This window comes from Bombina bombina, chromosome 2 (genome assembly GCF_027579735.1).
Source record: "Bombina bombina isolate aBomBom1 chromosome 2, aBomBom1.pri, whole genome shotgun sequence".
NCBI classification, from domain to species: domain Eukaryota; kingdom Metazoa; phylum Chordata; class Amphibia; order Anura; family Bombinatoridae; genus Bombina; species Bombina bombina.
Window position 1 is genome coordinate 739,517,465 of NC_069500.1, and position 19,062 is coordinate 739,536,526.

General features: G+C 39.6%; 1 protein-coding gene across 1 annotated transcript in view; it reads right to left on the reverse strand.

The window, feature by feature from the left end:
• Positions 1-18,658, reverse strand: part of STK11 (serine/threonine kinase 11) — a 243,293-nt gene extending 224,635 nt beyond the window's left edge. Inside the window, exon 1 of the mRNA XM_053702810.1 lies at positions 17,606-18,658. Coding sequence (XP_053558785.1) covers positions 17,606-17,886 — 281 coding nt within the window. The 5' untranslated portion in view covers positions 17,887-18,658. The remainder of the gene's footprint in view (positions 1-17,605) is intronic.
• Between the last annotated feature and the right edge of the window lie 404 nt (positions 18,659-19,062).

Genomic DNA, 19,062 nt, shown 5'->3' on the forward strand with positions numbered 1-19,062 from the left:
TCCCTAAGAAAACTACCTCTGTAGCTGGAACAAGGGAACTCATCTTCAGATTCACTTCCATTCGAGGAATGAAGATAAACAAGATTTTGAAAGGAGAGGGATTGTTTGTTGAAATATGGCGCCTGAACCATTATGATATCCAGGAATGGCACCACAGCAATCCCCTGAAACCTGACCACTGCCAATACAGTCGCAAACTGAAAGTGATTGACAGAAAGGCAAAACTCAGAATCTTAAAAGTACACGTCCTCCAGGACTATGGTCACTATGAACCAACCCTCCTAGTTCAAAAGGAAAAATAGAGCCACTGGTTTCCAATTGAAGAACGGTACCCCGAGACAACTTAGGTCTACTAAAGGGCAAAGAAATTCCCTCCTATTCGGAAACTACAAACCTGAATGATTAACATCCTAGGCCCTGTTCTCTTTCAGGAACTGGAACTATCACTCACAGGGAAGAGAAGCCCCAAACGCACTACAAAAATGCCTCACAGCTATCTGGCCTGCAGATAAAATTGAGAGATGAAACCTGCCTCAGGCAGTGAAGGAATGACTACTACATAGTAACCCTGAAGTACTATGCCCACAGACTATCTGGGACATCTCATATCCATGTTTGAAGACAGAGAGAGAATCAACCCCCCACTTAGACCAATACCGGATTAGGGGCAAACTCCTTTTAATCAGAACTATTCCTGTCAGCTCAGGACCAAACAAGGTCTTACCCTTGTACGGATGCACCAGAAACTTGGACTCAGAGGAAAAATCCACTGTCCATAACGCCCCGCGGGCTAGAACAACGAAGCCAGATATCTTGGCTCCAGGCTGAATTAGTTTGGTAGCATCAGAAATAAAGAACTGGCTAGCTTAAAGTGAAGGTAAAGTTGCACCATATGAAAAGCAGGATTTGAAAGATCAATAAAAATAAACATAAGTTTAATTCATAAATTTTTTTCATTTTGAATAATAAACGATATGACATTGCAAACCTTAAATACTAGAGTTCAGCGTAATGCCCGGCTCTGTGTCACATATTTTGTTATGGTGACGTAAACGCCGGCATCCAATTGAAATCCTGGCCATTAGGTGCCCACGATTGTAGACAAACCGCCCCCTCTATCTACAGTGCATGCCCAACACAATGCGCACATCTTAGTTAATAGGGAGTGAGCCTGGCTGCTTACGCAGAAAGCGGGTGGGGCCGCTTTCTACATGGGATAGAGCACTTACCAGGAAGTCAAATCGAGGGTGGAGCGACGGTGCTGTCAATAGCAAATGTAATATATAAAAAATATAATTTTACAATATTTTTTTTTTTTTATTAAAAGTTAGCGTTTTCATATATTAGCGCATAGGCTACATATATGAATGATCAGAGAGCCGCAACTTTACCTTTACTTTAAGAGCCTTAATTCTGTACTGGATCTGCTCTAAAAGGAGTCTCTACCAAAATGGAATCAAAAGAGGAATTGCACCAAACAAAATGCCACACTTGAAAGAGTGACAATACAAACTTCCATGTAAGTTATCAGCATAGCCGTTGATCCTGAAAGGACAGCAATCCTCTCTAGGAATCATAATTCTCTGAGCCAGAGTAGAAATGTCCTACTACTCTAGGCACCATGCGCTCCTGATAACTAATGGAGACAGTGACAGGAAACGTCCTTTTAAAAGACCGGAGATGGGGAAAAAAGGAAATCCTGACTTCTTCCATTCCTGTGAAAAAAAAACTCCTAGCAAGATCTGGAACAGGAAAAAACTTCCACAGAGGAATCCTAGTACTTATAAAGTTTACTAGATTCTATAGGGTTGACAACGACAGACGTATCGGAGTCGCTCCAAGGTAGCCAAAACCTCCTATATACTATACACGAAGGTATCAAGCTTAAATCTGAATACTACTTCAGTATCAAATGAAAGAATTACACTGTCCAAATGTGAGATTTTACCCTCAGAGACTACCGACGTATTCTCCTCATCAGATCTATGAGGAAAGGCAACCAGTATAGCAGCAGGAGATACAGAAACTTTACAAACTAAACCTCTGATTTTCCTCTTGTGATTTCCCTTTAGAAAAAGGAAAAACAGATAATGCCCCAGATATCAAAAATACCTGGGCAGCAATATCCGCAGGCAATTAAGCTCCACCAGGAGACTGAGAGGACCTGCAGGGCACTGCATGTGACGCCATAAAGGCTTAGGACAGTCAAGGGAAAAGCTGTGGCATTGCCAGAATCGCTTCATCCAGAGAGACATAGGGCTGAGAGATCCAAACTTGGATCCAGGCTAAGCATGCAGCACATAATTGAAGACAAACAATTTTGGCCACAATACATAATATGTTAAACCAGTGACAAGTGAAACTTATCCACTGAATTATAGGGGACGCTAGGACCATAATCTAAGAAAAAAAATCTTTATTAAAAAATTACCATCTACTGTCCCTTTAAGAACAGCACACCAGTAACAATCCACAAAGTGAAAAAAGGAATGATTAACACATGAATGAATAAATAGTCCTAGAACCCTTAAAGAGCTCAGCTCAACATACAACCCATGATAAATAAAAAAGGTGAAATAGTTTTAAAAATTCAATTAAAAAAGTAATAATCCCTGTCTCAGTCACAAAATCAGTGCCTGCTTCCTGCCATTAAAGGGACACTGAACCCAATTTTTTTCTTTTGTGACTCAGATAGAGCATGCAATCTTAAACAACTTTCTAATGTACTCCTTTTATCAATTTTTCTTCGTTCTCTTGCTTTCTTTATTTGAAAAAGAAGACTTCTTTGGTTCAGAACCATGGAAAGCACTTGTTTATTGGTAGGTGAATTTACCCACCAATCAGCAAGAACAACACAGTGTGTTCACCAAAAATGGTCCGGCATCTAAACTTATATTCTTGCATTTCAAATAAAGATATCAAGAGAATGAAAATAATTTGATAATAGGAGTAAATTAGAAAGTTGCTTAAAATTGCATGCTCTATCTGAATCACGATAGAAAATATTTGTGTTCAGTGTCCCTTTAAACATCCTTTATAAAGGATTTGTGTCCCACATTACGTGCATAGAGCTTTAACCCCTTCAGTGCCAGCCTCTTAGCCCCAGAAGACAAAAGGCACTTACCTGCACCTCTAGCTGTCTGGCAGGAAGACAGCTCACCCTGCATGAGAGGAAGCCACTCCTTTACAGAGACCTGTGGAAAAAAGAAAATAGAGTAAACCTACTCTGGATTTCTATACAGGGGCAGCAACTGGTTAGGAAAACGCTACACCCGGTCTTGAGAGGAAGTCAGAGTAAACCTACTCTAGCATTCAAAATAATAAAACCTTGACTGAAGTTCAATTTTCTTCAGACACCAAAAACTTCACCTCCTCCATGAACAGAGGCAAAAAGAATGACTGGGGGTTATGGGTAAGGGAAGTGACATATATAGCAGCTTTGCTGTGGTGCTCTTTGCCTCCTCCTGCTGGCCAGGAGTGATATTCCCACTAGTAATTGATGATTCCGCTGACTCACCATATCTTAGGAAATAAATTTTAGTTTACAACTGACAAACTTGTTTTTTATTAAAACATGATCTTTTAATGGGAAACTAGACCAGGAGCAGAGCATCACAGACCAGACACACAGTAATCTCTTTTCTTTTTGGTTACCTCAACTTTTTATAACAACCCTTTTTATAACGGTTGATTTACCATGATATTTTATGTGGTTGCATTTCTATCACCATCCATACTTATGCTCCCCACTATGATTCCAAACTATGAAACTTTAAACTCCCTTAAGCTCCGAATAGAAGCCCTGTAATGATGCTCTCTTACTATGTTTCCATTTTGCAAATGTGCTGCTTGTTTAGTTGAAATGACATATCCTTTGCACGATTTCTTAGTAATGAACTTTACAATTGGATACACTTACCATGCACATGGAACTTGAAACTATTCCGTTTCTCAATAATATGGGAACTTAGAACAATGTACAAATAGAAATGTTTACTTTCTTTTATGACTATCTCTATATGCTTTGCTTATTCAAAAAAAAGAAAAAGATAAGTTGCAGAAACATTTAAATATGAGTGGCAAGTTGCTATCTCTCTATAGAAAGATAAATAATAGAATAGACACTGCCGTGTAGCCCTGTATGCTCAGGTTATCATAATAGCAATTGAAAACTTATACAGTAAAGTGAATCATGTAGTAGGTGCTATTCACAACCAGAGAACACTGGATTAGGTTGGCTCCATTTGAGGTTAAGTAGACTAGACAGTGAGGCAATTGATTCAGCAATGCAACTGCTACTAAAGCAGCATTTTCTTACCAAAACTATGTAAGCAACACATAAGAGAGGATACGCATAAACAGAAGAGAATTTGCTCAACTTTTAATAGGCACATTAGAAACAACTATAAACTATGTGTAAATAGCACTACTGAATGGTCAACTTAGCAAATTGTCATGCTTAACAGTACTATACCTCTGCCTCGCAAGCAAAAGTAAACAAATAAACTTTTTATATTATTTATACTCCAGTGACGTTATCTATATCTAAAAATTGAGGGCAGATAACACGCAGCAGTTTAACAGGAATAATTGAAAAACAAACATAACAACCAGTAAAAGTTATAAGAATCATTTCTGTGTCAGGATGAGTAGAACACTGCTTTCTCCTTATCCAAGGAAACTGATGCTTTAATAGAAGAACAGTCTCACAAAAAAAAAAAAAAACATAATTTATGCTTACCTGATAAATTTATTTCTCTTGTGGTGTATCCAGTCCACGGATCATCCATTACTTGTGGGATATGCTCCTTCCCAACAGGAAGCTGCAAGAGGATCACCCACAGCAGAGCTGTCTATATAGCGCCTCCCCTAACTGCCACTACCAGTCATTCGACCGAAGACAAGCAAGAGAAAGGAGAAACTATAGGGTGCAGTGGTGACTGTAGTTTAAAAATAAAAAACACCTGCCTTAAAATGACAGGGCGGGCCGTGGACTGGATACACCACAAGAGAAATAAATTTATCAGGTAAGCATAAATTATGTTTTCTCTTGTAAGGTGTATCCAGTCCACGGATCATCCATTACTTGAGGGATACCAATATCAAAGCTATAGGACACGGATGAAGGGAGGGACAAGGCCGGCGCTTAAACGGAAGGCAACACTGCCTGCAAGACCTTTTTCCCAAAAATAGCCTCCGAAGAAGCAAAAGTATCAAATTTTAAAAACCCATGTGGAAGCTACCGCTCTAGTAGAATGAGCTGTAATCCTTTCAGGAGGCTGCTGGCCAGCAGTCTCATAAGCTAAGCGTATTATACTCCTTAGCCAAAAGAAAGAGAGGTTGCCGAAGCCTTTTGGCCTCTCCTCTGTCCAGAGTAGACAACAAACAATGCAGATGTTTGACGAAAATCTTTAGTAGCTTGTAAATAAAACTTTAAAGCACGAACCACGTCAAGATTGTGTAAAAGACGTTCCTTCTTTGAAGAAGGATTAGGACACAGTGACGGTACAACAATCTCCGGATTGATATTTTTATTAGATACCACCTTAGGTAAAAAAACAGGTTTGGTACGTAACACTACCTTATCTGCATGAAAAATGAGATAAGGGGAATCACATTGTAAAGCAGATAACTCCGAAACTCTTTGAGCCGAGGAGATAGCTACTAAAAACAGAACCTTCCAGGATAAGAGCTTAATATCTATGGAATGCAAAGGTTCAAACGGAACCCCTTGAAGAACCTTAAGAACTAAATTTAAATTCCAAGGCGGAGCAACAGGTTTAAACACAGGCTTGATTCTGACTAAAGCCTGACAAAACGCCTGCACGTCTGGAACCTCAGCCAGACGTTTGTGCAAAAGAATAGACAGAGCAGAAATATGTCCTTTTAAGGAACTAGCTGACAAACCCTTCTCCAATCCTTCTTGGAGAAAAGATAATATCCTAGGAATCCTGACCTTACTCCATGAGTAACCCTTGGATTCACATCAATGAAGATATTTACACCATATCTTATGATAGATTTTCCTGGTGACAGGCTTTCGCCTGTATTAAAAGGTATCAATGACAGACTCTGAGAAACCATGCTTTGATAAAATCAAGCGTTCAATCTCCAAGCAGTCAGCCGCAGAGAAATTAGATTTGGATGGTTGAAAGGACCCTGAAGTAGAAGGTCCTGCCTCAGAGGCAGAGTCCATGGTGGAAAGGATGACATGTCCACCAGATCTACATACCAAGTCCTGCGTGGCCACGCAGGTGCTATCAAAATTACTGATGCTCTCTCCGGTTTGATCTTGGCAATCAGATGAGGGAGCAGAGGAAACGGTGGAAACACATAAGCCAGGTTGAAGGACCAAGGCGCTGCTAGAGCATCTATCAGCGCTGCCTTGGGATCCCTGGACCTGTAACAAGGAAGCTTGGCGTTCTGGCGAGACGCCATGAGATCCAGTTCTGGTTTGCCCCAACGTTGAATCAACTGTGCAAACACCTCCGGATGGAGCTCCCACTCCCCCGGATGAAAAGTCTGACGACTTAGAAAATCTGCCTCCCAGTTCTCTACTCCTGGGATATGGATAGCTGATAGATGGCAAGAGTGAATCTCTGCCCATTTAATTATCTTTGAAACCGCCAACATCGCTAGGGAACTCCTTGTTCCCCCTTGATGGTTGATGTAAGCTACAGTCGTGATGTTGTCCGACTGAAATCTGATGAACCTCACTGCCGCTAGCTGAGGCCAAGCCTGAAGAGCATTGAATATCGCTCTTAGTTCCAGAATGTTCATTGGAAGGAGTGCCTCCTCCTAAGTCCACGACCCCTGAGCCTTCAGAGAGTTCCAGACTGCACCCCAGATCTGGCCTGCGGAAGGTCATACCTTTGGACAGATGGACCCGAGAGAGCCACCAGAGAAGAGAATCCCTGGTCTCTTGATCCAGATTTAGTAGAGGGGACAAATCTGTGTAATCCCCATTCCACTGACTGAGCATGCAAAGTTGCAGCAGTCTGAGATGTAGGCGGGCAAACGGAACTATGTCCATTGCCGCTACCATTAAGCCGATTACTTCCATACACTGAGCCACCGAAGGGCGAGAAGTATAATAAAGAACACGGCAGGAATTTAGAAGTTTTGACAACCTGTCCTCTGTCAGGTAAATCCTCATTTCTACAGAATCTATCAGAGTTCCCAGGAAGGAAACTCTTGTGAGAGGGGATAGAGAACTCTTCTTTTCGTTCAAGTTCCACCCATGAGACCTCAGGAATGCCAGAACAATGTCCGTATGGGACTTGGCAATTTGGAAATTCGACGCCTGTATCAGAATGTCGTCTAAGTAAGGGGCTACTGCTATGCCCCGCGGCCTTAGGACCGCCAGAAGTGACCCCAGAACCTTTGTAAAGATTCTTGGTGCCGTAGCTAACCCAAAGGGAAGAGCCACAAACTGGTAATGCCTGTCTAGGAAGGCAAACCTGAGAAACCGATGATCATCTTTGTGTATCGGAATGTGAAGATAAGCATCCTTTAAGTCCACGGTAGTCATGTATTGACCCTCCTGGATCATAGGTAGGATGGTTCGAATAGTCTCCATCTTGAAAGATGGGACCCTGAGAAATTTGTTTAGGATCTTGAGATCTAAGATTGGTCTGAAGGTTCCCTCTTTCTTGGGAACCACAAAGAGATTTGAATAGAAGCCTTGCCCCTGTTCCTCCTTTGGAACTGGGTGGATCACTCCCATAACTAGGAGGTCTTGAACACAATGTAAGAATGCCTCTCTCTTTATCTGGTCTGCAGATAATTGTGAGAGGTGAAATCTTCCTTTTGGGGAAGAAGCTTTGAAGTCCAGAAGATATCCCTGGGACACAATTTCCAACGCCCAGGGATCCTGGACATCTCTTGCCCAAGCCTGGGCGAAGAGAGAAAGTCTGTCCCCTACTAGATCCGTTACCGGATCGGGGGCTGATCTTTCATGCTGTCCTAGAGGCAGCAGCAGGCTTCTTGGCCTGCTAACCTTTGTTCCAGGCCTGGTTAGGTCTCCAGACCGGCTTGGACTGGGCAAAATTTTCTTCTTGTTTTGCATTAGAGGGAGTTGATGCCACGCTCGTCTTAAAGTTTCGAAAGGCACGAAAATTAGTTTGTTTGGTCCTTAATTTATTAGACCTATCCTGAGGAAGGGCATGACCTTTTCCTCCAGTAATATCAGAAATGATCTCCTTCAGTTCAGGCCCGAATAGGGTCTGCCCCTTGAAGGGAATGTTGAGAAGCTTAGACTTTGAAGTAACGTCAGCTGACCAGGATTTAAGCCATAGCGCCCTATGCGCCTGTATATCAAAACCTGAGTTCTTAGCCGTTAGTTTGGTTAAATGAACAATGGCGTCAGAAACAAATGAATTGGCTAGCTTAAGCGCTTTAAGCTTGTCAAGTATATCATCCAATGGAGTTTCTACCTGTAAGGCCTCTTCCAGAGACTCAAACCAGAAGGCCGCAGCAGCAGTGACCGGGGCAATGCATGCAAGAGGCTGGAGAATAAAACCTTGTTGAATAAACATTTTCTTAAGGCAACCCTCTAACTTTTTATCCATTGGATCTAGGAAAGCACAACTGTCCTCGACAGGAATAGTTGTACGCTTAGCTAGGGTAGAAACTTCTCCCTCCACCTTAGGGACCGTTTGCCATAAGTCCCGTGTAGCGGCATCTATTGGAAACATTTTCTTAAAAATAGGAGGGGGAGAGAACGTTACACCTGGTCTATCCCATTCCTTAGTAATAATTTCTGAAAACCTTTTAGGTATTGGAAAAACATCAGTGTAGACAGGCACTGCATAGTATTTATCCAATCTACACAATTTCTCTGGCACTATAATGGTGTCACATTCATCCAGAGTAGCTAAAACCTCCCTGAGCAACACGCGGAGGTGTTCAAGCTTAAATTTAAATGTAGACATATCAGAATCAGGTTGAAGCATCTTCCCTGAGTCAGAAAAATCACCCACAGAAAGAAGCTCTCCTGCCTCAGCTTCTGCATATTGTGAGGGTATATCAGACATAGCTACTAAAGCGTCAGAGAGCTCTGTATTTTTTCTAGTCCCAGAGCTGTCTCGCTTTCCTTGTAACCCTGGTAGTTTGGACAATACCGCTGTAAGGGTATGATCCATAACTGCCGCCATGTCTTGTAAAGTAAACGCCATGGGCACGCTAGATGTACTTGGCGCCACTTGAGCGGGAGTCAAAGGTTCTGACACGTGGGGCGAATTAGTCGGCATAACTTCCCCCTTGTCAATTTCCTCTGGTGATAAATCTTTTAAATACAGAATATGATCTTTATAACTTAAAGTAAAATCAGTACATTTGGTACACATTCTAAGAGGGGGTTCCACAATGGCTTCTAAACATAATGAACAAGGAGTTTCCTCTATGTCAGACATGTTTAAACAGACTAGCAATGAGACCAGCAAGCTTGGAAAACACTTTGATAAATGTAAACAAGCAAAAAATAAAAACGGTACTGTGCCTTTAAGAGAAACAAATTTTGCCAGAAATTGAAAAACAGTGAAAAAAGTAGTAAATCTTACAAAATTTTTACAGTGTGTATAATAGACTAACAGAGCATTGCACCCACTTGCAAATGGATGATTAACCCCTTAATTTCAAAACCGGATCAAAAAAACAAACGTTTTTTTAACAGTCACAACAAACTGCCACAGCTCTGCTGTGGCCCTACCTGCCCATACAATGACTTTTGAAGGCACAAAAACCCTTTGTAGAGGTCCTAAGTGTTCAGGGGACTCCTTCAGGGAAGCTGGAAGTCTCAAGCTGCAAAAACTACTGCACGATTTAGGCCTGAAATTAGGCCCCTCCCAACCTGTACTCACAGTGAGAGGGCCATAAAAAACTATCCCTAGGCAAAATCTAGCCAGCCATGTGGAAAAAACTGGGCCCCAATAAAGTTTTATCACCAATATGTAGAAAAAAACGTTTAAACACTTCCAGCAAACGTTATCTTATTTTCAGTAATGTGAGAAAGTAATAAGAATATTACCTTTTACAGCAAGCATGATACTAGTCGTTATTAAATCACTGTAATCAGGCTTACCTTAAATAAATCCGGTATTAACAGCATTTTCTAGCATATTCATTTTTCTAGAAAAATTTAAACTGTACATACCTCATAGCAGGAGACCCTGCACGCCATTCCCCCAGCTGAAGTTACATCATCTCTTCAGTTATGTGTGAGAACAGCAATGGATCTTAGTTACAACCTGCTAAGATCATCAAAAACCACAGGCAGACTTCTTCAACTTTCTGCCTGAGGCTAAAACAGTACAACTCTGGTACCATTTGAAAATAATAAACTTTTGATTGAAGATAAACTACATAAATTCACCACATCTCTCTAGCTACTTCCTATCGTGTCGAGAGCTGCAAGAGAATGACTGGTAGTGGCAGTTTGGGGAGGAGCTATATAGACAGCTCTGCTGTGGGTGATCCTCTTGCAGCTTCCTGTTGGGAAGGAGAATATCCCACAAGTAATGGATGATCCGTGGACTGGATACACCTTACAAGAGAAAAAGGTGAAGAAGTGGGTTCCAGAACAGACAGACTAAATGTCTCCATCTTTAGCTGGTAATATCCACTCAGTACGCTGAAATGTACATACAGCAGAATATTTACTGTAAAAGAAGTCTTAAAATGATTATATAGCAAAGTATAGCAAAGTGTGACATCAGCAGTAGGGGTGTGTGGCATGTTGCCCAGGTCAGACCCAATATTTAAACCATCTGGGAATCTATGGCAATATAAAAAAAAAAAAAAAAAAAAAAAAAACAGTTAAGCAAAAGCACCTATCCAACTCCGCGTTGGATAGCATTTTTCTAAAGTAAGTGGACTCCTAAAATATAGCTTGACTAATTTATATCAAACATAGAAGTGATCCAGAAAAGTAAAAAATTACAGTTATACACTCAAAGGGTATGAACAAAATAAGACATTTTAAAAAAGCAGAGTCACAAAAAGGTGAATCGAATGTGACAAAAAACGTAACATTTATTCAAAAAGAGTTAAAAATGACAGTCCATCACAAAAACATCCATGTTACAAAACAGGTTGCAAACAGCTTAAGCATTTCAGCATTCAAGCCGTAATCATAGCCGTTTTAAAGAAGCAATCCAATTATTTGGAGGGAACATTAATTTCATTCAATTCATTGATAGAAGAATATGTAAACATCAAAGTAACAGACTTAACAACCACACATACACATAGCCCACATGAAAACAAAAAATTATCAATACTATTCAAAATCAAGCATAGACACAAATACTTGTTTCACTATTCAACACCCAGCGTTACAGCAGAAATAACATGCATGGGGGAGAACTTCCAGGCAGTGGCCATGACTGGTCACAGCTCTGAGTGCTGCTCCAGCTTTGAAGGTTTAGCTTGACAAACTCTTAAAAATTTTTTGCTTATTACAAGTCAGCTAACAATCCTCTTTCTAAAATACCCCGTCAGCAACAGAGCTCCGGAGCCATTTCTTAAGCTGTGGCCTCCCACTGCCTTATGCAACTTCGTATGGTTCTTATTTAGCCTGTTAGAGGATTTTGAAAGAGAATTCTGTGAGAAGATGGACATGCTCATCTATGGAGCCGGTGGGGAACCCTGACACATGGCGCAGAACAAGCTATGGAGGCGGGAAAAAAGGCTACAGCTATACATGACCATCCTATTTGTACACAGCTCAACCTCCTACCTTGTTGCCTTTGAGACACCCACCTATAGCGAGATCAGAGGAAATTGTGAAAGGGGAGCTATCACCGAAAGTGTCTCTTCCTGACTTACCTGCTTCTGTATAGCAATTTAACTTGGATACTTTTGGATCATCTGCAAAAGTGTGCAGGGTTTCTTCTTTATTCCAGCGATTTTTTTAGCTAGAGTGAGGGCTCTAGTTTCTGTGAGAGCTACTGGGATCCTGTAAGTGCACTAATAGTGCTTTGTGAAGCCGCGCCCGGGAGAGCGTCCGGCTCCTGACTGCGCAGTATTGGTGCCTAGAAGATATTGTTGAGAACTTGCATGAGGCTGTATGCCCTTCATATTTTCAAACTGGTGAACACATACTGGAGAACGGGTGTAGACTAGATTTGCATTAGTCTGGTTGTACATGGGAGAAATGTGTTACCGCTAGCTCAGTCCCTGCAAGGAGCCTATAATTTTGTATTCCTCAGGCAAGATGTTAGGTCTGGTACCGATATATAGATGCCATGACAGCATCCTCCTGGTATGATAATACATATTGCATATAATATATACTGATAGTAAATTAAACAAAATGTATAGACACTGCATAAGACTTAAAAATGTGCTTAGGACTACATGATAGTTACATGTTAAAGATTTATGTCTAGCATTGTACAATTGTGTGTTGTCTGTGTATACTTGGTTTCCACTGTGTCCCATATTAGTTAGTGTACATTTTATTGTGGCTAATTTACATACAGGATACCATTATTAAATAAGGCAAATATATTTCTGTTTAGTACTGTCAGAGGGATCTGCGCTGGAGGAGTTAATTATGCCTTTTGTTTTTCATCCCTTCCTTAAAGTCCCATTAAACATGTTTAAGATCAGTGCATATCCTAAAAGAGCTAATTAAGTAAAACTAGTTTGCATAAAAAAAATTGTTTAAAAATTGCTGGCAAGTATTTTAAAATAATTTTCAAATATAAGAAAAATTAGTTAGATAACTATGCTGTCTGGAGAAGTCTGATCTACCTCTCCTTATCAGTGTTTAGCATCAGAAACACAGGCATTGTATTTCAACTGAGTTCACAGCAGCTTACTTGCTTCTAGACATGCTCCAGCAGATAATGACTGTTAAAGTCTGCATTCTACCAAATCCAAGGTGGAGATAGATACAGCCATAGAAGGAATTGTGTAGGGGGAGTTAGAGCTGTACAAATCAGAAACTTAAAAGAAAGGGTTAATGCTGAGGCACTGCTGTATACATTTGCAGGTAAAGTAATTAAAGTACATATTATATTTTGTCTCTATCCCAACTTGTTTTATGTCCCTTTAAAGTGAGGACTGCATAGACTGTTCATTAGCCTCTCTATGTCCATAATGGCTGTAGTCTTTTATATAGGATTCTGTTCATGAAGACTATGCTAGATAATGGGAGATCATCCTATATGGAACAGTGCACTTATTGTCCTAACATTTGACAAATTTGAGTAAACTTCATAGAAGGTATTGGCCTGTATTCTATACAGTACTAACTGTGGGAACATTGTAAACTACAGACATAGATATAAATTATATGCATTTACATATGTTGATAAAATACTACTGTGATTTTGTCATCTGTAATTTAATCAGTCTAAGCTATAAGTAAGGAATTTAAGCATGTTACTTCTGAGTAAACTGTTGCTATTAGGTTTTGATTTGATCCCTCTTATAATTGCTTTACCTCCCCTAAAGTCACCCTTTAAGTCTAAAGGTAATATTTTAGGGATCCATGAGAGGCCCCTATTTATTATTTATTTGGTGGTAACTTAATATCACTTATACCCTTCATGTTTCTTTAAATATTATTTACGTCTGCATATTTCCATCCTGATAGTCTGAACTAGATTGATAAGAAAGGGTCCAAAAGTGGCCTTCAACAGTCTCTGAAGGTTGAAAAGTATATAGAGATCATTATATTTCATTTAATATAGAGTTTTACTAAAAACCCCTTTCCTTTCTATTTACTAAATAAAAATTTACAAGTGATCTGCTGCATAACCCTTCGAAATATATTAAGGGTTCATAAATTGTCCTATTTTGTTAGATTCCTCTCTACATCCCCCTTACTAGTTGACTAATACACTGTGTGTTCCTAGAGAGGCCACTGTTTGTTATGAAGGGATTTCTTTATATTACTATATCATTTTAGCTTGTACTTTCTAAAGATTTGCTATCTGTTAACTTTAGTTTCATGGGTGTAAGTGTGACCCTATTTTTCTATTGCCCCTGAAATCCCCTTTTCATCCAAAGGTAATATATTTGGGGATAATATTCCACTAGTTATCTAATCATATTTGACGGGGATATATACTGTATAAAATATTAAAAGATTAGGTGCTACATTGTTTGCTTACTTTTTCATACAGACCATTATATTTTGAGATTATTGCAATTTCTGACATACCCTTTGTTCTGTAACTATTTTCTTTTTTGAGCAGAACATTGACTTTGCAACATTCATGTTACTTTTTTTGTGTGCAAAACCTTGTATTTTGAAATATCTATACATTTTTTGTATGACAATTCTGAAAATTCTAATGTATTGATTGCCTGTACCTGTTTGCTAAACACCAATAAAAAATGTTAAAAATAAATTACATAAATATGCATGTTGTCTCATGCACATCACTACTCCAAACACATTAATTGTATCAGGAAATGCTGTGGGTTTGCAATCGTTTTCACCTCAGAGAGATGTATGGTACATGCAATGCTTTTCATAAAAGTTAGAAATGTAATCTTCACATAAATCCTTGCCTAAACATACCACAAAACTTCTCAATTTGGTTGCTGGAAAACTCCACTGTTAAAAAAAAACAAAAACAAAAAAAAACACCCTAACATAAAATAAGTTTTTGCTTTAAAAAATTAAAAACAATATGACACACTTTCAGTTTCCAAGTCAAGATACAAGATTTTACATGGTTTTATATACCCAGGACCAATAGGCAGACCGCACAGCTATTTTTTTATTGCACAAATTATCAATAAATCAATTTACGTTGAATTATAACAATAATAATACTACTAAAAGATAACTTATTTAAAAACTGGTAGTTAATGCTACAGAAAAAATGACTGAATTGTAAATATAATGTAAAGCAACGCTTAAAAACAAACTGTTCTAATAGGAAAATGCATTTTATTATAGCACTATTTCTTGCATATAGCTAACCTGTTTAAAGGTGTTAGAGGGACAGTTTACTCAAAAAATGTATTTCCTTTAATTTGTTCCCAATGATCCACTTTAACTGCTGGAGTGTATTAAATGGTTTACAAATATTTTCTTTACCCTTATATTGTCATTTGAAATAGTCGATTTAGTCAGTGGTATCCCCACCCATTCTGAAAATTTCTGGCCTTAGGTCCAAGCTATAAGCAAGCTGTGTAAACACAGCCAGCAGATGAAATTACACTCCCAGTGGGGTATAGAAGAGAAAGTAATAAAATGTGTATTTTCCATAGTCCTCTCCAAGTATTAGAGTTTGTTTTACCTACAGATATAAGATAAAGAAGCATGTATTTGTACATAATGTAATAAAGTAATGAGATCTGATTAAACCTACAAGCTCAACCCATTTTATTAGGTTGTGGCTTCAAAACACAAAATCAGCTATTTAATATACACAAATAAGCCTTAAAAAGCAAATGCTCATGCATTTTATACTCTGCAGATTTAAAAAAAAATAAATAAATAATTGGAAACACATAAAGGGAAAAACAATTTTACATTATACTGTCCCTTTAAGCAATAAAACTCAGTTCAAGAGTAACAATGTATTATTGGCAACTAGCTGAATACATCTGATGAGCTCATAAAAAAAAGGCATGTGTGTGTAGCCACAAAGCAACAGATAGCTTCCAGCAGTGCATTACTGCTCCTAATCCTACATAGGTATGCTTTTGAAAAAATGGATTTAAAAAAAAAAAAAAAAAAAGTATCTTGAAAATCAGATGCTCTATCCAGGGGCAGAACTACCATTGGTGCAACAAGTGCAGAGGCAGCAGGGTCCAAGTACTGGAGGTGGCCCATATCAACCAGTCTATACATAGGCATGTGCAGAATGGGTACAATCCTAATGCAGGGATTAGTGCAGGTTGACTATCTATCCTTGAATACAGAGCAGCATGTATATTATTGCTTACTACTGAAACTGAATTACCTTTGGGGGGGGGGGGGGCACACAATTTGCACCAGGGCAGTTTGTCAAGAAGATCCGCTACTGGCTCTATATAAATTATGAAAAATTAATTTTGACTTTCATGTCCCTATAATAGAGAGATGTGTATTCGAAGTGAGAGTCTGTTTTCAGCTCCTTTCTGCTCCGAATATCCTCTTGTGCAAATCCAGACCAGTGTTTTTCACTTGCACAAGAGGATATTTGGCTCCCAAAAGAACCGAATACAGACAACAGATGCTTACTTCCACATTTGACAGTGAAAGAAACTGACGAATGAAAATGTCTACTCTAACTTATTCAAAGAAATATGAATTTAAATCCACAAACTTGCCGCTCACTATTTCCCAACAAGGATGTTTCTTGCAAAGCATACAAGTGTTTAACATGGGTTTGTCCACACAGTGGCTATGTTGCCTGCAGCATTGTGGCTACATTTTTATGGAAGTTATAACATAGCAGCTGGGGTGAAAATCCTGAAGAACAACGTAACTAGTCACAAACATTTACAGAATGTATAAAAACAATATACAATTGCATAAATGACTGTTCTCATCTTACTCCAATTCTCCTCCAAACCATTCATCAAGATTTGGTTTTATTGTGCACATATCCCTATTTGTGCATTAGCGGACATATATTGTGCGATAATTCAAGACTAACAAAGTTATCAGACCAACAATGATACCACTCGCCCTACCCAGCAGTCATGTCCGCATGCTTATATTAAATACAGGCCTTGGAGGCACTGCCTACCAATTAGTTAAATAGCACTAGTCACTATCATACTGCATGACTAATTAACTCTACATAGGCATTACCAAACCATTCCTAGTTCTTGACATCAGCATCTTTACTAAAAGTTTAATTTAAAAAAAACATCAATAAGCTTGGGCTTAAAATATATATTTGATCCTTTACTAACACCTCCCCTTTATAACATTGTTTGATATCAGCACTTCTTGCTAAATACTCTTGTGCCTACATTTTTCCTCAAGTCTTTGTTGTTGGCCACTTTCAGAGGAGCATCCTGACAGCAGACCGTATCAACCACAGGCACATTTATTTGTATGGCCATACCACAAAAAAAAAGTCTTAACATTAGCCCATTTCATAGAGCCTTCTTGATACCTACCTCCCTCAAAACCATCTTGGAGGTGTCCCCATTGTATAAATGCACACAAACAATACTGTCCACCCATTTCACAAAAATGTAGCCTTATGTCTTTTACTAACAAACAAATATCTTGCAACTGATGTTGGGCTATCTTTAAAAAAAACTAAACAAAAAAAAACCCACACACACCTTGGTGAAGGCACATCTGAAATTCAACAAAAAAAGTGAAACTGATAATTACAATGCTTAATCCAGGGGTTAAAAATCCGTTTAGAATCAAGTAAGAATATTAAGGAACCACACATACTTTTAGGAGCCAGAAAGTGGTATTTTTAAATAGATACATGGAGAATAACCCAAAAAGTTAGAAACCTGGAGTAAATTTCTAAGAGCTAGAGGTTCCCTGGCTCCTGGGTTTGTCAAGCCCTGGCTTATTCGCACTCCATTGTCCGTTTGATACACAAATTCCTTCACCCTAGGAAAAAAAGTCAAATTACAATTCACATATATGTTTATCTCAGACTAGATTTTTCTCACTCACTTCTTCACATTGGCCTCGCCATTCGGAATCCTCCGCAACTTCTTCTTCTTTAGGATTTTAACAGCACGCCGGCAAAGCGTATCAGAGTCCAGCATTTCCTTTACCTTGCCATAGGAGCCCTCCCCTAGCAAATCCCCCATCAGGTATTTACCCACCAGTTTGGCACGCTTACGGCGTGGTTGGTATATTACTTCAGTGGAGTCAATACGATGGATGAAGGTGTCCATACCCACTGACAAATCTCCCAAGAAACCCATCTCTTGAGACTCCTCTTCATCCATACTGGGTAGGACAGACTAGACCCTCTGCAGCAACCTTACAGAGCCACCAAACACGTACAAATTTTATTAACAAACCTGTAGGTTGTTGGTGTCCCAGTGAAAAAGAAAATATATATACAAATACACTGATAATGTCCCCAATAAATTCCTATAATGAAGTCACTGTGGAAACTAATCTGTGCGTAACCCACTTCCCAGGTGATGATGTCAAAAGGCAAAATGCTTATGTCACTTGTCTCTATTCCCCCATGGATCTTTTCCAGTCCATATACAGTCTTAGATCAGTTGCTGGTCTGTGGCCCATGACTAGTGGCCTATCTTGTCCAAGCTTAGAGTCTCTCCCCTCACCCAGGGTAAGAGTCCAAGACAGTAAGAAGCACCTGGTAATGTCACCCGTACACTGCACAGCAGCTATATAGCGGAGCTTCCCTTTCCATCCTGAAGCCTCACCCTGCAGTATCACCGAATCATGGTATTTACTCTGAACAATCCCGGAATGACCTAGTCTTAATATACTATTCACGCCCGCTTTTCCGTTACACCGGTACTTCCGGTGCCCTCCGTTAATAAGATGCTAAACCCGTCGCTTACACTGTAGATAATTTCCTGTTCCTGTAAAAAAAAAAAAGTTCCGGGTGCACTGTCTCCGCGTCCTGAGTTTTTGATTCTCGGTATTTCCGTTTCCGGTAACCGGCAATCTGAAATCGTCAATCCCCGCCGCAGTCAGTAGGCAGCCGCCATCTTGTTTACCTTTTGACCCCTCCCCCACAGCTTCCACTGTAAGCACGCCCACTCAGTATTAGTCCCGCCTTTTACCGCCGCAATTGGCTGAGGTTTACAGTCTGTCCCGCCTTCAACATAGCTTATCGCTTCTAATTGGTCAGCACTCTGACAGGAACGCAGCAGGCGGAACTTTATAGCCAAGGGTTTTGTGGTTGCTAGTTCGATCGCATGTATGTGACCCCGCCTCTTCCTTTTGACTGTGCGCTAGCTCCGTCACATTCTCAGTTTGCCAGTGGTGTGCATTCTGAGGGATTCCCGCAGAGCCCAATGATAACTTTGTAACCTTTGAGCTGCTATCTTTCACATTTTATCCTTTACATTTATCATGTAAACTTTAACAACGTTTTGTGCAGCGTGTTCTAATCTTATAATATAAACTATGTATAATGTAGA